Source organism: Gilbertella persicaria (genome assembly GCF_025201335.1).
Source record: "Gilbertella persicaria strain CBS 190.32 chromosome Unknown B0P05scaffold_33, whole genome shotgun sequence".
NCBI classification, from domain to species: domain Eukaryota; kingdom Fungi; phylum Mucoromycota; class Mucoromycetes; order Mucorales; family Choanephoraceae; genus Gilbertella; species Gilbertella persicaria.
The window spans coordinates 244,141-262,515 of NW_026251994.1; the positions used below are offsets into that span (position 1 = coordinate 244,141).

The window sequence follows — 18,375 nt, forward strand, 5'->3', positions numbered from 1 at the left end:
ATTTTGCTTCCATAGAACAAGCATGAATGACATTTGTGTAACAGGGAGTTGTTTGCTTGGAAGCTTATTTTAGGCGTTACATGTGGTAAAATACATTTAAAAACGATATTTTCCTTATTATATTCTTTTTCTCTTTCTCTTTTTTTTGTTTATCTTAATACTATGATACAACAACCAAACACACCTGAATTCATGGAAAGCAATGATCTGCAATTGACTCGCAAATCAATACATCGTCATTCTATTACAAGAGCCACTGCTTCTAGTTTAGCCAAAGCAGTTCGTCCCAATTCAATGACCGTTGAATTACCCTCTCGAAAGAAACCGGCTCTTAAGTCGAGAAGACAGTCCTTGGTGCCAGACATAAAAAAGACCAAGACAGATCAAACTGAACTACTCACAAGACAATTAAAGAAATCTTTGATAATAAACCCAGTTCAAGCTGACACTACAGAAGTAAAAATCCATCCCCTTGAAACTCCTTCTAACAAATCTCCTGAAATCCTTGCAGATGTTTTGGTAAAACTAAAATTTATTGTAAAGATTTGTGTATACTCAATGTTGTTTTTTTCTATACAAACAAAAAGACCACAAATACCCGATGTTCACCACCACTTTCACGTTCTTCTTCCGAACATACTCACAATCATCACTATGATACGATAGATGAAGAATTGCCTGGCTACATGAGAAGACCTATCTGTGCAGCATGCAATCGTAATGTTAAGGTTACTTCAAGTTCAGAAACAAATCATATGCATAAGTCATCAAGTACTGCGACAAATTCAACACGATCTTCATTCTCTTCCGCAAGCATTCAGCCGGGTGACACGAAAAAATACTTTGCAAATCCAATTTCTGCAAGAGAACAAACAACAGCAAGCACAAGGCCTGCTGTTTCAATCTCGCCTAAATCTTCATCTTCTACTCATAGTAATTTCAGTAAACAGAGCGGCAATAGTAGCACTACCTCTGTTGACATAAGAGCACATAGCCCAACATCGCCTATTCCTACTAGAAAAAGGACAAAACCAAAAAAAGCGCTTTTCAAACAAAAGAAAACTATGCCTGTTACGTTATCAATGGATAAATGGAATCAATTGTTAGCGCAACAGCAAGATTTGATATCTGCTTTGACCACTAAAGATAGCCAAGATGATATTCATCAGGCACTCTTTAGGTTAAGTATTTCAAGTCAGCACCAGTATGAAACAGTATTATTGGAAACACAAGCCAAAATACTAAACAAATTCACAACAATTATGATACAACAACAACAACAACAACAACAACAAAGAGACGCTTTGTTTGCGCCCTCTTCTTCTTCTATGGAAACAATTTTGATTGAAACAAAGCAAGAAACAACAAAACCACTCGATTGGCAAACAAAATTAGAATACAGCATGACCCGTTTAAAATGGAATCTAAGTCATTGGGTGGGAAACATAATTGGTACAGGTGAAATTGAGGAACAAGAATTTGATGTGCTCGGCTATCCCAAAAGCGTGGTGGTTTCAGGTGTCTGTGTGACTACTGAACCGGGATTGCTTCCAAAGGTAAAATGTAGCAATGTAGATATTCTGGAACGCCCTTGGTAAGCTCATACAATTCTTTTAAGGACCTTCAAAAATTCCTCAAGCCTGAGCATGGGAAAGTTATTTGTCATAAATATGCAATTCAATTAAGCAAAGACCATCGGTTATTCAAATTTCAATTGATAAAGCACTGGGTAAAAGACGAGAACGTATGCAAGTGTGAATTCTCTATCCGCCTTGATCATAAAACAAAGTCTTGTGACACTGAATTCGGTCTGTTTCAACGACGACATCATTGCAGAAGGTAAACTTTTACATGTTGAATCAGAAACTCAATTCTTTACAAAAGCTGTGGACATGTTTTTTGCCAAGAGCATAGTTCAAATCGCCTTCCTTTGTTTCTGGACAATGGCCAACGAGGAGAATGGTCTCGTGTGTGCGATATATGCTTTTATAAACTAGTGGACCCTAAATTCATATCAAGATCTTAATAAAAAAACACAACTAATGAGTATTGAAGTCATTTAAATTGTACTAAATAATAAACGTGCTTGTTTTTTCTTTTAGATAGGTAGCACAAATGATGCTCTCTTGGCAGAAATGCCCGTGTTGGGTCAGAAAACCCTTGAAGATCCACTGAGGATTTGGTAATTATCAGCATGATTCAGGGGCAGCGGAGGAAGACGCTTTGGGCTCCTCTTGAAATCCTAAATAAAAAAAAAAGCTTACACTGGGGTGTTCAAGATTCAACTACCATTTTTAAAACAGCCACCAATATGATTATAGGAATAGGAGTTGACATTATGCATTTACCGCGCATTACAGCCCTTGTAGCTAGAAGGGGACATGACAAACTAGCACGCCGTATACTAAGTCAAAAAGAGTACTTGGAATTCAAGTCATTGCAAGCGCTGAATCAGCAAAAACGAGATGCTTACTTGAGTGCGAGGTATTCATATGTATATATTTATATATTAGATTTAATATATATTTTGATAGGTGGTGCATTAAGGAGGCTGTCTATAAGGCATTATACCCTAAACATCGTCTTGAATGGAAACAAGTGACAGTGATGAAAAAAGCAGGTAAAAGAGAGAGAGAGAGAGAGAGAGAGAGAGAGAGAGAGAGTAGTATATAAATAGAGCCACTCACGGTCAAAAAGGCAAGCCTGAATTAGAAATCTTAAATAGTCAATTATATGGTATACAAAATGCGCATGTCTCTCTATCGCATGATGGCGAGTACGCAATTGCTCAAGTAGTATTGGAAGGTTAAACAGTCCGAATATAACTTTTTTCTATTTTTACACTCGAGTTATAGAGCCTAATTAGGTTAATTTGCGTTCCTTCTTTATTAGTTGCCCTGCGTTTTTTATGTCTTTTTTCAGTGTTTGTTCTTGTTGATTTATATCTCCTCCCCCTTTTTTTATTTTTGTTTCTTTTCTTCTTCTTTTCTGATATTTGAATGTGTGTGTGTGCGTGGGTGTATTTTGCTTCATGAGCCTCTTTTAATCATATCCAAATAGAATTATACCAATAAAATGAGCCAACATCAGCACTCTCCAACATTGACATCCTCACCAGCTTCTATTACAAAACACACACTCATTTGTTCAAAATGCAACTTACCACTAGGAGAACAGCTTGTAAGAGCCTTGGACAACGCTTTTCATCCCGAGTGTTTTACTTGTTGGGTAATAAAACACTTATTAGCGTACAACATGAATTTAACAGCCAAATTTAGGATTGTAACATACCAGTTGCCTCAAGATACCTACCACATCCAACAGAACCGGGGCAACCTTTATGTGAAAAAGATTATTTCAAGCGGTTAGACCTTGTGTGTGCCCACTGTGACGAGGCCTTACGTGGAACGTACATTATCGCACTCGACAAAAAATACCACACAAACCACTTTACTTGCAGCGATTGTTCTACTGTATTTGGACCAGAAGATTCGTATTATGAACATGACTCCAAAGTCTATTGTCATTTTCATTACTCTACTCGATTTGCTGTATCTTGCACTGGTTGCGATATGTCAATATTAAAACAATATGTCGAGATTGAGAAAAATGATAGTGTAGATCACTGGCATCCAGAGTGTTATATGATTCAAAAGGTAAATAACATATCACTATAGATTGCTGATACTCTTTGGTAGTTTTGGAGTGTTCGAATCGCACATCCTACATTAAAAGAAAATGAACCTGTTGTATCTCAAAGTGAGTGAAAGTTGGCTTGCAATATATGTATAATAATCTTTTTCTCTCTCTCTCAAAAAAAAAAGCTTATAAACCACAGACACCATTAGAACTACTAAAGACACAAAAAGAAATGGAAGAAAAGGTAATCAGTATTTGGTCTGTTTTGTCTGCATTTGAAGGTAATATAATATAATTTAAATTTAAAATTCAATTGCAACTCTTGTAGAATCATCCGCCGTTTGTATATCTGAAATGCTCTTGCATGTCTCTAATGGTGCTTATATTGAGAGCATTTGTTTGTCAGAACGATTTCTAGTGCATGTAGAGGCTTTGTTTGCTGGTATAGACAAAATTCATTGCGTATATCTGGAATATAAGCAGACAGGTAAAAACATAGGAGGCTAGCAAGTTTTCTGACAAGTAACATAGAATTCAAATATACCAGAGAAGCCAAAATGCTATGTAAAAAGATTATCAACTTTTTTTCATTGCTCTCCAGAACAGGCAACATTGAGATGAAAAAGCTGGGAAGCACACAAGAGTTATTGTCACTTGTTACTGGCCTAGCTCATTATCTCAAGATTCTTATTCGATTGGCATTAACATCGGCCTTGCGCTTGGTAAGTCGATTGGTCTAAATATATACATACACACATATTTAAACTTTTTGTACTCATATGCTATTTATAGGAAATCATAGTTGGAAAGCCTATTTGCGTTTCGCGTCTACTTGCCAAGCTTATGGAGATTCCCGGAAAGGAAAGACATAGTCGGGATAGTCAACGTTTGATTAAACCAAAAAACACAGATTACTGTCAACTATGTGGGATTACTATTGAAGACCAGTGTATGCGATATGGTGATTATCGCTGGCATATAAGTTGCTTTAAATGCAGACAATGCTCACGCCAGCTCGCTGTTAATGAAGATGCTGTTTTCAACTCAACTTCTTGCACTATTCACTGTCTTCAATGCACTGGATTTACCAAAAAAGAAGCAACTCCTTTTGAGTACATTACAAAGCTAACTCAGTACAGCTTCCTATTGCGTGTTGCGCTTAGCCGTCTTTGTAACTTACTCCAGATTACAGGTAAATTTATATATTTGTACATGAATCTATTTTTGCTCACTCATGCTTTTTATTTTTACATATTTGCTTTGCTTTTTCTTTTTTTCCTTTCTGTCTCTCTTTTTTTGTATATTTAAATGATAGACAATCAACTTTCATCTGTAGACTATTCAACCAAACTCAAATCACCCAACACCATCTTTAAAGATGCCAATGCCAATGTACAATTGTCACCTTCTGCTGAAAAACAACTGACTCTGATGACAGACGAAAGAATTCATCAAGCTGATATTTTTCCAACAGAAATTGTGGATACTAGAATTGCAATGTCTTCTACAACAAAACTTGACAGAAAAATGTCTCGATCATTCAAATCTGCCAATAAGCGTTCTACCATTCTTGGTAATGCAGATTTGGCTGCATCTCTTCGTTCTCAAACAGATACACTCACACGCAATATACCTTCAATTCCTCCTACCCGTATGGATAGTTTACAACGCAATCAGCAGCAACATGTTATGGCTCAACACAAAGATCTCCCTGAATTGCCACAGACACAACGCAACATAACTCGTCATAAGCCAACACGGAGTGTTGGTTTGGATGATTTGCCTCAAATGGTAGCTGATGTTGTTTCTTCCAAAAAGACTAATCATGTGTCACAAAACCTGCATATCACCACAGGCACTTCTGGTCGACCACGCATCTACCTTTCTGAGCTGTCAGCACTTCAATATATGATTATTCGATATGTAGCTGTGGTTCAGATTGAAGACATTGTCAAAAATTCATTTTCATCTGGCGAGTTGTTTAATTTGATTGAAACAAAGAAATCGTCAATTTGGGGGAAATTCTTTTCTTTCAAAAAGCAAAAGAGTCATATGCCAAAGGCCAAGGAGGAAGGTACTTTTGGTGTACCTTTGGATCTCTTGACAGAAAGAACAGGCGTGGAATCAAATTTGGGTTCTGGACATTCACCTGTCAAACTAGCATCATTTATTGACGATTCAATCACAGCCATGCGACAAATGGATATGACAGTAGAAGGCGTATTTAGAAAGAATGGTAATATTAGAAGGTTAAAGGAATTGACAGAAGCTTTGGATCGTAACCCAAGCGAAGTGGATTTGGCGCAAGAAAATGTTATACAAGTAGCTGCCTTACTTAAAAAGTTCCTTCGTGATTTGCCTGATCCTTTAATGACCCATCGCTTGCATCCATTGTTTATGTGTATTGAGAGTAAGTAGTAATGTCTTGATTGAAATGCGTTGACTAACATGTTATGGTAGGAATCGAAGATCCTTTAGAACAAAAGAGAGCATTACATTTAGCATGCTGTATGTTGCCTCGATGTAACCGTGCTACAATGGAAGTCTTGTTTGTCTTTTTCAGATGGGTGGCATCATTCTCTCATGTTACAGGTGATGTTGGTAGTCGTATGGATATTCCTAATCTGGCTCGAGTTATTGCACCAAATATTCTGACAGCAAATCATAAAGATCCACTCAAGGACGACTCATTTGCATCTATTCGAGTAGTAGAAATATTATTGGAATCCTATGAAGAGTTTTGCTTGGTAAGGAATATACTAAAAAATAATTTCCTCACAGAAATGTTTAGGTGCCTGATGATTTAGAAATTTTCTTAGAGGACCCTAATCTTAGTGATGTTGATATCTCGCCCAAGGAATTCTTGAAACGAGTAGAACAAACAGTGAGACATAAGCACAATCCTAATGCAAGCTCTTCATCAAAAGTAAGCCTGCAATCTACTGCACAAGAAGGCATCAAACTCTTTGATGGTACAGTCACAGATGGTCGTCAACATCCCCCTACGTCCATTTATGCACAGCAGCAATTTTTACCCTATACCAATAACCATCCCAATTCAGATTTTGTGCCTCAACAACTCAACATGAGATACCACCATACTAACAACAATACCATTTCTCCTCCTCGTCGTATGGATAGTCATGAATCATTTGCTTCTCATCATCCTCAACCTTACGACGCACAATCATCACCAAAACATAGATACGTTCCTCATTATCAACAACAGCAACAGCAACAACATTACTATCAACAGCAATCACTAGGTAATGGTCCCCATCCTAATCCTACTACCTCTGCTGCTATTCCTGCTCCTTCTCATTAGTATTGTACAAAAAGAAAGAAAGAAAAAGAGGAGAGCTTGTCTTTTTATTACCGTTATTATTTGTTTGTTTTATTTCATGACATTTCATATCACACAAGTACTCGTCACACATCTCACTCTTCTTTATTTTCGCTTCGTATCCTTATTCAACATTATACATATATATATCCTTAAATACACATACATATATATATATATATACAAATAGATGTATATATATATATATATATATATTATAGATTTAAAAAACCTAGACAGCTAATAAAGCTTCATTTTTAAACACAATCTTTTCAAAAAGCACTTTGGGAGTTAGCACATGTCTCTTATGATACTTAAGACGATTTCAACTTGACACTGATTGTTAGGAGCAACAACCCATCGCTCTAATAAAAAAAAAGAGGTTTTTACTCTGGATAATCAAATGTTGTCAGTAAAGAGTCTTTTGTAGTGTTATACACTGACCCGAAATAAAAGCTACCCTAGTAGTGTGAATGTAATGGGAAGATAGTAGGGAGGTATTCAACTACCTCCTTGTATCTATGCAGGTGTTTTACATATACTTGCTCATATCTGTCACTAATTCATCTCCCTTTTATTCTCTGCTCTTTCTTATAATCTAATGTAAGTAACAATATAAATATTATTCATGTATCTCATACTCTGCTTAGTTTCTAGTACCACACAATTTTTTTTTCAATAAAGTGTACAAATAAGAAAATGGTATTATCATGCGTTGTTTATTTGTAACTTGTCTTACCTAAGAACTTTATTCTATCATCAAAATATTTATTCAAAGAAAAACATCTTTGAATATTTGAAAAGACAGGTCATAAAGAAATTGGATGAAGAGAAATGCACAATGAAGACATATATCTAGTTGTAAACACTTAAGCTCTTCAAATCTATCTTAAAAAATAAAATAAAAAGATTTTGGGTTGAATTAAGAATAAAAATAAGAATTTTTTTCTGAGTCGTTTTTATAGTTTGAAGGAAAAAAAGAGACGCTTAATACAAGTAAGGAGCACTGATAAACACCATGGTGTTTGCATCTAAAAAAAGAAAACAAAAGAGGATCAGGGTACTGAACAGAGTGGCTTCTCTGGTTTTTTTTTTTAGCAAGAACTCACAGAATCAAAATTGCGAATAAAGTGGATTGCTAAACAACAGAATGTACGACGACTAAAGAATCACAGGCCATCTTACCGTCTTCTTACTAAATATGGTCAATCACCGAAAACACACAAGAAAATTAGAAAAGCGCTGTATACATAAAGATCACTTGTTTTTTCTTTTTCTTTCTCTCTTCTTCTTTTCTTTATTCAGTATGGACGTTAAAGACAAAACTATTATTATCCATGGTGGTACTTCAGGTATATCACACGAGCGGTATTTTCTATAGTCATATACTTACATTAATAATTAGGGATTGGGAAAGAGTTGGTATGCACTCTTGTTTCGAGAAAGTATGTCACACAGCATCGATACACAACAGGATCTATACTAATCAACCTTTTTTAGAGCTAATGTCATTTTCTCGGGAACAAATAAACAAAAAGGACAAGACGTCATTGAGGGACTGAATAGTTTATACAAAGGAAAAAGGTAATAATACTTATAAATTACCACAGATATTCATTTGAACATAGACCTCATAATGCTATTTTTTACAACATGAACGTGACTGATTGGAGAGCGCAAGAAGAGATCTACACATTTGCCGAAAAAAGCTTCGGAAAGACAATCGATATTGTCATTGTAGTTGCTGGGATATTAGATTCTTCAAACCTAATCAACGACACAGAAAATGGTATATATATATATATATACAAAAAAAGGGGGAACATGCAGGAGACGCTAAACTTTATATGTAATAGATGGCCATTATCAAACCATTGATGTCAACTTAACTGCTACCATCAAGGCAAATCGTTTTGCTGTTCAGTACTTTTTAAAAAAGAAAAAGGCGGGCTGTGTGATCAACACTTCGTCTGTTTATGGTTTAGCTGCTGGTCCAACAGCGCCCATGTATGCTGCATCAAAACACGCTGTAAGTAGAGCACAGATACATATATTTATTTGCTGATTTATTTATTTAGATTATTGGCCTTACAAAATCATATGGAAACCTACTTCGGTCGACTAATATTCGAGTCAATGCGATTGCTCCTCACTTTGTTGGTATGTCATATAACTCAAATAGCACACTGATTGATTTGAACCAGAAACACCTATGATACCAGGCGAAAGCTTTAATGTGATCAAAGCATTTGGAACTGTTTCAATGAAGAGTTGTATAGACGCTTATCTCTATGCAATCGCAGATGATTCACTCAATGGTAAGGAGGGATATAATACAAGGCATGATCTAAAACAAACAACAGGTGATATTATTTCTGTATCACACTTAGGTACAACGGTCCAGTCACGTTTCTCAGATCCTTTACTTGAACAACTTGATTTTTTGTCTAGCAAACGACGAGAAAATGTTCTAAACGCTATTTTGGATCAATTTCAATAGTATTTTAATTATCTGCAGATTAGTTTATGAATTATTCTTTCAATCTTTTTTTGTTTCATTAGTTTATCAATAGAATGTCTATAAGATCTTCCATGTGCTTATCTTCTTTCAGCTTAGCTATGCCTTGTCAGATGAACAAAAAAAAAGGTATCCATAGTCACTATTTTTTACAAAACTTCTTTCTTTTTCGGTATATACACTGCTCGTCTACTTTCATTCTAAAAAAAATCTATATGAATGTCGTATATATCATTTAAAACCCTAATATTTGATAAATGCAGTGATGTAACTGATTTTGCAACAATAGAAGATATCTCTACTGGAAGTTTTTTTTTTAAAAAAAGATTTTATTATTACTCCGCGTCAAGTTACCCTAATAGCACTCAAAAGACGGACACAATTAATACAGAATTATATTATGCAATTATGCTGCAAATTAACTAGATAGGATAATATGAAAGGTATGACACTGCTATGAATGGAAGAAAAATTAAGGGAAGAATTACAGTCTTGTGTGTACTTGCTTTTCATCTGCAAGCAGCTGTAAATCAGTACGTGTTTGTTGTAGAATGAAGTAGGCATCAAAAGAGACGTTGTCAATAACAAATTTCCAATGTGCTTCCCAGACTTGCGAGAGGGCGGTAATGACAATGTCAACAACGGTTAAGCGTTTCTTTCGTGAATAATCTATTCTGGAGAAGTTTAGTGTAACAAGTGCCTGAATAATATCTTCGACAGTGGTCGTAGGCCAAAGAAATTCGAAAATGAGATTGTTCCAGAAAAACTTCTTTGGTGGACAATAGAAAAGGAGATGTTGTTCATTTTCAAGATGAATAGTGCAAATTGGACAAGGAGGCGAGGGAAACGCATCAGGAATTATAGAGTGAAGAAACTGTCTTGTGAGTAGCTTGGAAACAAGGAATCGGTACAGCATATTACGAGCAACCGGCAGCAGAGACCAGCTCCAAAAGTCGACCCAAAAGGCACTAGCGATAGCTTGCAAGCGTTCTGGAGAAGATGTAGCACTCTGGCAAGTTAACCAAAACTCCTTTGTCGATACCCTGATAATTGGTCCAGTCAGAGTCGCAAATTGGAAGGAGTTTACAAATGGAACAAAAGATAATGATGGTGTTGATGGTACAGTAGACAATACCTCTACAGTAGGAGGTTGGCAGTATTTGACAAAGAAAGGGAAGAATTGGTACTTGTTACTTTCTATCCCTCGGATGATCTGAAGATAGAATTTTTTGAGCTCTTGCGGAATATGATCTGGATGTTTCCAATGGATTGACTGAAGATCTTGGCTGAACAACATAAATGCTTGAACTGGAACGAATTGAATCCTTTTAGGTAATGAAGGAAGTCGTGGTCTTAAAGATTGTAAAATGACCTTCATCGGTAAACTAAGACATGCTTGGTGAGATAGTGTCATCTGGCCAAAATCTCGAGGCAAGCGATCTACTGCGGCATATAACAGATCGATTGTTGAAATACGTTTACCGCATCCAAAGTGAGAAGTTCTAGTGTGTCTAGCCAAAGGAAAGAGCAAAAAAATAGCCACCTCATAATAGCCAGAAATATTTCGAATGCGCCTTGCGAGTATACGATATCAGTGTGCATTGGTAGAGTGATTCAACAGAGGGAAGATCCAGCGACCACAAAGCGCATCTCTTTGCAATAATGGATCAAGAACTCCCAGACCACCATCTTCTTTCGGCAGAGTCCAAGTCGACCATCTACTGGAAACATACATATATTAAACTAGCTCTTTTTATTCAAAAAACGTCATTGCTTCTATTAAATTATGCAAAGGGCATTTTGCTTTTTAAACTAGACGCATCGTCTCTATCAAAAAATGTGCACTCAAATAAACTATTACGCCTATTTGTGGGTATTCAGACGTGCTAAATGCTTACAAACAGTGTTTACTATCACATGGTTTTTTAGGAGTTGTTTGGATAAAAAAAAAGCGATTTGCAAAATTTGACCAAAATGACCTTTTCGACTAGAGTACTACTTATGGAAAAATCTCAATTTGACGCCACAAGACGAAAAATGAAATCATTGACCAGCCTAAATACTAAAATTGACTGCCAGATTCTCTAGTTTTTGCTCAAAGTGTTCAATTAACAGTTATATTATGAAAATGATGAGATATGAACAGAAAACTCTGTAAACATTTCTGCCTATTTATGCAGAAAATTTGCTAAGTTCTTTATATAAAAAGGCTAAAAAAAAGATCTACAACTCTTGTCACTACAGCAAAGCCCAATAACCGCGTCTTTATGCGTTTCGCAGCAAAGGCTCCATTTTTATTATGGCGACAAGTATCGGAGTTGCCTTCCAAGTCAATCTTCGAACACTGCCATCTGGTATGTTCTGTGTCCATTTGCCCCCACATTTACAGCATAAAATGCCTTTATTTTTATTCTTATATGTTCTTTGGCACTTGAAATAGCATAAGATGCTTTAGAAAGGTCGATTTCTAACACGTTTTATATGATCTGTAGAACTAAAAATGCTCAAGACACAATTTTAACAAGCCAATCTTTGATGTCCCATTACTCGACAACCAGACTACCAAAACGACTCCTTTTTTTTTATATTTAAAACATGTCCTTTGGAACTAAAGAATCGAATGGTACCATTGGTTTGGTTGTTTTATAATTTTTTTTTTGACCCATGGAGGATCACGAGGGCTTGTGAAGATGAAAAAACAAAACTCGATCAGAAAATTTTGGAATAACCCAATGTAGGTCTGATCCAACCTCTCAATGATTGCTTATACGTTCCTTTTTTTTTTCAGTCTGTCCACGTTACGCCCCTCTGTGATGTGTAACTAAAAAAACATATTTTGAATAAAAAAAACTTTATACAAAAAAAAAAAAAACTGATCCAACCAAAATCAGATAAGACCATGTCCAAATACTTCCAAAAAAAAAGAAAGCGAGTCTACTAAGATGAAGACATCGACTTGGTTTGAGCATTGGCTTCAAATCTGCATTCAAAGCTTATTGCACATTGGAATTGATAGAAAAATGACCTTTTTTAATTATATAGGACAACAAAAAAGCCCTAAATTTTACACCAAAAGATGTTCAAAATATGTGCGAGTAAAGTGTACTATAATGTTTAACACTTTTGATGGCAAAGAGGGCATCTTTGGACATAATTTATAATGGATATCTTGTAGGGAAGGGTTGGCTATTTCAAACACCAATATTTTTTCTTCTTACCATCTCTCAATGATTTTTTTTAGGTGAGTGGCCCATTATGCTTTCAATCTCTGGAGGTGAGCCATTTCTGTATGGATGATATTTTGATGCGCCAAAGATGCACAAAATCAAAGAGACAGCCAAAAAGTCTATTAAAAAAATAAAGAGAAAGCACCGAAGTGCTTAGAAATAGGAGCAAAAAGGTAGAAACCATATGTATCTTTTATACATAGGCTTGACAAAAGTATGCAGCGTAGCTAAACGTCGCTGTCTTATGTCCATTTGCTCTGTTACCACATTGTAGATGGACTATATTTTTACTTTCCTATGTTCTTTTGCAATCTAAAAATGTTTAGTATCTTTCAAAAGTCCATTGCTAACACATTTTATACTGTGTCTTGTACAAAAACACTTGGAAATGCTCAAAACGCAGCTTAAATGTACTATTCTTTGATGGACCATTACTCGACAACTGCATTATTAACAGCGCTGGGGGAGAAGGTTAAGAAAGATATGTTTTTTCAAACCTAGAAATTAAAAGACATAATTGAATTGGTAGTTAAATGAAATTTATTCTTTTAAATCATCTTTCATTTGATAAAATGATTGATTTTTTGGTGTGATAAAAAACCTGTGTCTCGTTATAAAGCGATTTTTTTTAATCATTTATTCTTGCTCATTATCTTTAATACGACTTGATATGCTGTTCAATATACGGATACCATTATCCATCATATCTCCACTAAAAGTACGAACATTTTTACCAAGAGTAACCATTTTGCTGAAATCAAATAGTTCTTCCTCTTCGCTTTCATGGTTTAGTGATGATGATTCGTTGATAGTCTGTGGTTTTTTAAACTTTGGAAGCAACGTATCTAACGCTTTTTCAAGGCCTTCACTAAGATTTCAATATAAGCATTCACCATAGTCGAAATACATTTTACCTTAGGCTTTCTGATTTGGGTCGACTCATTGAACCTTGTGGATCGTCTTCTACGCTCGAGATAATGTTCTTTTTAATCAAAGCTAGTTTTTCTGTAAAATCATCAAGCTTGTCTCCTAATAAGCTTTGAGCTGCTGCTACAACAGAAGATTTATCCAATGAACTTGTGTTTGACAAGGAGGGTATTGGTTGGGGTATCGAGTCTTGACGTGTATCATGATGAATCAACATAGGCGGTGATGGCGAATAAGATGCTTTTGTCAAATGAGTAGCTGGAAATGTATATTGTTTGAAAGGTGTTGGTATCGTATCAAGTTGCACTAGTTCTTGAGATGCATGCGTCTCCATTTGACAGACAATTGTTTCTTCTTCCTGTCGTGGTTTAATAGCAAACACTCTACCACCTGCGTTCATGACTGGACCATCATCAAGAATGGCCGAGATACGATGCTCAGACAGGGACTCAGCATCATCTTCATAAAAGCTGCCTTTTGTCTTTGCATGAATACTAGGGCCATGAAATGAATCTTCATCGTCTGTTTGATCATAGTATTGGTCTAATTCCTCTTCTTGTTCAGCCAACAAGGCTTCTATACTGACAGGCGAGGGTTGATTTAGATAGTCATCCATGGTGTTCATGAGTCGTATCACACCAGTACGATTACCCCTTGTTTTAAAACCAAGACAGCATGAAAAACAGGTTTTTGAATACGCTTCTTCTTGTGAATATTGTGTTGAACTGTCTTTTTTGTTGACAAGACAAGAAGCGAACAAGCTCATTGCTTTTTGCTTTTCGAGATGAAAAAGTAAAAATAAAAAAAAAACTCATTTATTTTATAGTAACATTGAATTGAGTTGTGTAACTTGATTTACACTTGATGCACAAGTCCAGTGCCTAAAGCTGTTATGAATACTTTGATATTGCATGTGGTACTTACCGTCAATTCCATTATAATAAAACCAATTCTGAATAGGCAATTCATTAGCAGACAGAGTTCTCAAGATATCTTGTGCTAAAACACCACCCACAATAGCAGCCACTGGAGCAATTTCTGTATCAAATAACGATGCTAGTTGTCTAGATAGGTGTTGAGTTCAATTGAGTGATTCAAACTAACTTACCTAAGCAACTCATTATCTAAAACACTTTGGTCTTCAATTCCCATGTTTTTAAGGTATTGAGGTTTGTTTTGAATCAAGGTGTCTATGTCTTGTTCAGTGGGTGATCGTTTGTATTCCTTTTGGAATTGAAATAAGACTAGAAGGAAATACATGAAATACATGTTATTTAACTGATGTGTGTACGTGTGTGTGTGTGTGTATTTACTATGGATAAGGAAAGTCATGGGTGTAATTCTTCTTTTTAAGACTTTGATTCTCATGTCTGACCAGTTCTTTTGTAGAGAATCATTGAAGCTAGTGTATGTTGCTACTTGTTCTATCTTTTGAGCAACAGGCGCTTGCTTTGAATTAAGCTCTAACTTCTTTTCTCTAGGCATAATGAATGATAAATAACATAAGAATATACTTACACAATATACGTGTGTTCTGTCAGATCACAAAAGATATAACCAAACCATCCAAATGTATCAGCAGCATAAAATGGTTTCTTTACGTTTCGTCTTATTTGGTCAATATGAGTCTAATCAAGTCAATGTCATGACATTAGTATGTATTTCTTACAATAAAATCATGATCTGAATGGACCAAGCAAACAATATCAAACGATTCAAAATAAGCATCTGGCTTTTCTCTCATGTCTTGTTGATCCACAACCACTTCCACTCGAGGATTCAAATTCTTGATACTAGCTGATGCTGCTTCTGCTTTCTAATACCATAAGATGTCAAGATGTGGTTTCATGCTATCTTACATTTTGTCCAATACATGTTTCGTTTATAAGAAACTGGCCGCCTAAATCAAATGCTGTTACTGTTTCATGGTCTAGTAATGTAATACTGGCAATGCCTGCTAGCACAAGGTTCTTGCATACTTCGTTGCTCAGGGCCCGCATACCAGCCATAAGAATACGGGCTTTCCTGATCCTACTTTAAAAGGTTAGGTTGTTTGTATGTTGTATGTATCTTTTAACCTTTGTTGAGCGTCAAGACCCCATAATCTAATTTGGCGGTCATAGATAGCAGCTTCATCTAATAAGTTTTTTTTCTTAGTCAAGTATGGTACAAGTTATATTTACCTTTTGAAATTTGTTCTGTCATATAAAAAAAAAAAAAGAAAAGAAAAAAAGACGCGTTTCGCGTAACTTGCAAAATCAGAACAAGTCACCTTCTGATTAGCCCTTTGTTACACATATTAACGTAAAGTGTTTATGCAAGTCTATCATCGTACTAAGTGAGTATAATGAGCACACGCAATATAGAGCCATTTATTTTTGTCTTTACTGCATAACTATATAATGAAATGAGATGCTTTTTTTTCTTTTTTGGTTGCAAAAAGAAAAAGAGGAGTGATATATATATATATATATATAAAAGAGAATGGATTCCAGGAGTTTATTCTTTTCAGAGTAATGAAATAAACCATTCTCTTTTCTTTTATAGCAAATGAATTGATTCTTTTATTGAACAGGATAGAACGACTTTTTTGTTTAAAAAGTAGAATGGATTGAATATAGAGTTTTTTATTTCTTTATTTTCTTTCATTTCTTGACCAGATTAAGGAGACAGGTTTATACATAGTTCAAAAGGGGAAGCATATATAAGTTTCTGAGAGAGAAGGAAGGAAAGGGGGAAAGGGAAGGCATATAGCTTAAAAAAGATCAAGAACATACTCTCTCTCTTTTCTTTCTTTCTTTTTTTTACTTTTCAAACAAGCCCATTATTATCAGTACAAATAAAGCAAAGAAGTTTATTTTCTTTTTATTATTATTATCAACATGAAATTTTTAATCCTTGGTTTTGCAGCCATGGCACACCTTGTACTGCTTATATCTGCTAATCCTGTTCAAAAGATACCTCTCTATAGACGAACACATCATGGATTCCGATCTACCAAAGCAAAAGAACTTAAAAATGGCATGTTGGGTGGAACTGTCCAGATTGGCAACCCACCTCAACTGTTTACGTTGGCATTTGATACGTCCAAGGGCTTCTCATGGGTACGCACTGTCGATTGTCAAGCAGAAAACTGTCATCACCGTTGTGCTCTTGATCCTCGTCGTTCAACCACACTCATAGATACCCAATTGCCTTTTACCATGCATTATGGTAAAGGTGTGGTCAATACTACTGTCTTTTTGGATACGTTTCGGTACGGTGGTCTGACCGTACACCAGATGCCGTTTGGTGGTGCTTATGCGATGGACAAGTTCGACGAAGGATTCGATGGGTTTCTTGGTCTTGGTCGAAATATAAATTTGAATGTATCGATTCACTATGCAAAGCGAGATCTCCCTGCTTCAGGATTTGTTCCCAATGCTTTTCAGCAAAGTGCTGGCCTACAGAGTGCTCAGTTTGGTATGTACACAACCAACGTAGTTCATGGATTTTCCTCTAGTGGTTCATTGTCGAAAGATGAAATGCAGCAACAAAAAGAACAACCTTCAATTCAACAACTATCATATACTCCATCATTATCTATTCCATCATCATCTACTCCATCATCTCAACCTATTCAACAACAGCATAATCAACCAACAAAACCATCGAGTGTAACATCAGGCGGCATTGGTTCTTTATCAAAGCGTCATTACAAAGAACAAGAAGAACCTGCAGGCTATCTTGTTATTGGTAATTTTTTTTCTCCTCTTTTTTTTTTTTTTTTTATTATTAGTTGTATCCCCTTAATATTAGATATTTATATCATTTTCTTGTTTAGGTGGAATAGATCGAGACGCTATTCAAGGAAACTTGTTCCATATCCCTTTAAGTGCTAATGAATGTGATGATCATTGGGCTGTTCCTGTCAAAGAAGCCAAATTTGAAGACTCTTTCCATATCGATTCTCATGCCAAAGCCATCCTAAGTACCTCGACTGATGTCATTGGACTACCTTATCAACAAGGTAAAATAATACCATACAAACCCACTTTACTGACTCATTCAATAGCTCAAGAATTTAAAGAACGTTGGTATGCTGTTTACGATGAACAAGACAATACGTTTATGATACCTTGTTGTTTAATGCAACAATTGACGTCTTTCAAGATTCGTCTGGGCGATATTCATGTGGTTATCCCACCTCATTATTGGAGTTATCCTCGTCAAGTCGATAGTTGCTGTGAGCTATGTCGTACACACATTGGTAAAAGTGAATCAGACACTGATTTTGTGATTGGTTCTTCTTTTACCAATGCTTTCTATACTCAATATGATGCTGAGCAGGAACGCATTAGTTTAGCTCTTAAAAAGAATCATCACCATGATGGACTCAAGGTCTATCAAGCTTAAAATTGCATTAAACCTATGTGTAACTCTTTTTATGATGTGATGGAGTTGGACTGCTAAAAACAATGAAAAAAATTTTTCTTTTTTACGCTTCTATTTAAACCTCCCTCTCCCCCCTTGTCTTTCGTCCTTTTTTTACTCTTTTCATTTTTTTAAACATGGTTGCCTAGTAAGTTTTTTCTTGAAAAGAAAACACAAGCTATAAATTGAATATGCACTGGTTTCTTTTGACTAGAGAAAAAGATCCAATGTCTATTCATAAAAAAAAAGACTCTACTTTATGTTGAAACATAAAGGCTTTGAAGTTTAGTGACATTCATGTCATTATA

At 35.6% G+C, this 18,375-nt stretch overlaps 7 protein-coding genes across 7 annotated transcripts; 5 read left to right on the forward strand and 2 right to left on the reverse strand.

Annotated features, from left to right (window-relative positions):
- Positions 1 to 162: 162 nt before the first annotated feature.
- Positions 163 to 2,026, forward strand: B0P05DRAFT_589305 (uncharacterized protein; the record flags this gene model as incomplete). The annotated part of the gene is made up of 4 exons (XM_051582726.1): positions 163 to 519; positions 588 to 1,556; positions 1,619 to 1,839; positions 1,885 to 2,026. 4 exons carry the CDS (start codon positions 163 to 165, stop codon positions 2,024 to 2,026), a joined length of 1,689 nt encoding a protein of 562 aa, XP_051432713.1.
- A 285-nt stretch (positions 2,027 to 2,311) lies between these two features.
- B0P05DRAFT_474647 (4'-phosphopantetheinyl transferase) lies at positions 2,312 to 2,810 on the forward strand (the record flags this gene model as incomplete). The annotated part of the gene is made up of 3 exons (XM_051574799.1): positions 2,312 to 2,484; positions 2,535 to 2,604; positions 2,667 to 2,810. 3 exons carry the CDS (start codon positions 2,312 to 2,314, stop codon positions 2,808 to 2,810), a joined length of 387 nt encoding a protein of 128 aa, XP_051432714.1.
- A 113-nt stretch (positions 2,811 to 2,923) lies between these two features.
- On the forward strand, positions 2,924 to 7,155 carry B0P05DRAFT_551127 (uncharacterized protein). Its single transcript, XM_051579320.1, has 11 exons — positions 2,924 to 3,009; positions 3,061 to 3,228; positions 3,279 to 3,656; positions 3,699 to 3,759; positions 3,825 to 3,920; positions 3,968 to 4,126; positions 4,171 to 4,361; positions 4,432 to 4,831; positions 4,955 to 6,049; positions 6,100 to 6,386; positions 6,431 to 7,155. The coding sequence occupies exons 2-11, from the start codon at positions 3,076 to 3,078 to the stop codon at positions 6,962 to 6,964; spliced, it is 3,354 nt and encodes a 1,117-aa protein (XP_051432715.1). The 5' UTR covers positions 2,924 to 3,009; positions 3,061 to 3,075; the 3' UTR covers positions 6,965 to 7,155.
- A 1,133-nt stretch (positions 7,156 to 8,288) lies between these two features.
- B0P05DRAFT_589307 (uncharacterized protein) lies at positions 8,289 to 9,482 on the forward strand (the record flags this gene model as incomplete). The annotated part of the gene is made up of 8 exons (XM_051582727.1): positions 8,289 to 8,334; positions 8,388 to 8,427; positions 8,483 to 8,566; positions 8,611 to 8,771; positions 8,839 to 9,011; positions 9,061 to 9,142; positions 9,187 to 9,300; positions 9,346 to 9,482. 8 exons carry the CDS (start codon positions 8,289 to 8,291, stop codon positions 9,480 to 9,482), a joined length of 837 nt encoding a protein of 278 aa, XP_051432716.1.
- A 3,773-nt stretch (positions 9,483 to 13,255) lies between these two features.
- B0P05DRAFT_551137 (uncharacterized protein) lies at positions 13,256 to 14,433 on the reverse strand (the record flags this gene model as incomplete). Its single annotated transcript, XM_051579321.1, has 1 exon — positions 13,256 to 14,433. A coding segment is annotated over exon 1 (778 nt), but the record flags the coding sequence as incomplete, so codon positions are not given.
- A 14-nt stretch (positions 14,434 to 14,447) lies between these two features.
- B0P05DRAFT_551140 (SUMO-activating enzyme subunit 1-like protein) lies at positions 14,448 to 15,870 on the reverse strand. The gene is made up of 9 exons (XM_051579322.1): positions 15,838 to 15,870; positions 15,733 to 15,790; positions 15,514 to 15,685; positions 15,324 to 15,470; positions 15,173 to 15,282; positions 14,968 to 15,131; positions 14,763 to 14,898; positions 14,579 to 14,718; positions 14,448 to 14,535 (listed from the first exon to the last, which is right to left on the reverse strand). The coding sequence occupies exons 1-9, from the start codon at positions 15,857 to 15,859 to the stop codon at positions 14,510 to 14,512; spliced, it is 975 nt and encodes a 324-aa protein (XP_051432718.1). The 5' UTR covers positions 15,860 to 15,870; the 3' UTR covers positions 14,448 to 14,509.
- A 592-nt stretch (positions 15,871 to 16,462) lies between these two features.
- On the forward strand, positions 16,463 to 18,113 carry B0P05DRAFT_495116 (aspartic peptidase domain-containing protein). Its single transcript, XM_051575368.1, has 3 exons — positions 16,463 to 17,389; positions 17,478 to 17,663; positions 17,709 to 18,113. The coding sequence occupies exons 1-3, from the start codon at positions 16,537 to 16,539 to the stop codon at positions 18,047 to 18,049; spliced, it is 1,380 nt and encodes a 459-aa protein (XP_051432719.1). The 5' UTR covers positions 16,463 to 16,536; the 3' UTR covers positions 18,050 to 18,113.
- The last annotated feature ends 262 nt before the right edge of the window (positions 18,114 to 18,375 follow it).

What these genes read in the sequence shown, in the direction of transcription:
- B0P05DRAFT_551127 (XM_051579320.1), top strand. Translation starts at nt 3,076, where the DNA reads ATGAGCCAACATCAGCACTCTCCAACATTGACATCCTCACCAGCTTCT. An exon ending in TGTTTTGTCTGCATTTGAAG is followed by an intron (nt 3,921 to 3,967) that starts GTAATATAATAT and finishes CAACTCTTGTAG; the next exon opens with AATCATCCGCCGTTTGTATA. An exon ending in TCTGGAATATAAGCAGACAG is followed by an intron (nt 4,127 to 4,170) that starts GTAAAAACATAG and finishes CAAGTAACATAG; the next exon opens with AATTCAAATATACCAGAGAA.
- B0P05DRAFT_551140 (XM_051579322.1), bottom strand. Translation starts at nt 15,859, where the DNA reads ATGACAGAACAAATTTCAAAAG. An exon ending in ATTCAGATCATGATTTTATT is followed by an intron (nt 15,283 to 15,323) that starts GTAAGAAATACA and finishes TGACTTGATTAG; the next exon opens with ACTCATATTGACCAAATAAG. An exon ending in TTATTATAATGGAATTGACG is followed by an intron (nt 14,536 to 14,578) that starts GTAAGTACCACA and finishes TAACAGCTTTAG; the next exon opens with GCACTGGACTTGTGCATCAA.
- B0P05DRAFT_495116 (XM_051575368.1), top strand. Translation starts at nt 16,537, where the DNA reads ATGAAATTTTTAATCCTTGGTTTTGCAGCCATGGCACACCTTGTACTG. An exon ending in TGCAGGCTATCTTGTTATTG is followed by an intron (nt 17,390 to 17,477) that starts GTAATTTTTTTT and finishes TTTCTTGTTTAG; the next exon opens with GTGGAATAGATCGAGACGCT. An exon ending in TGGACTACCTTATCAACAAG is followed by an intron (nt 17,664 to 17,708) that starts GTAAAATAATAC and finishes CTCATTCAATAG; the next exon opens with CTCAAGAATTTAAAGAACGT.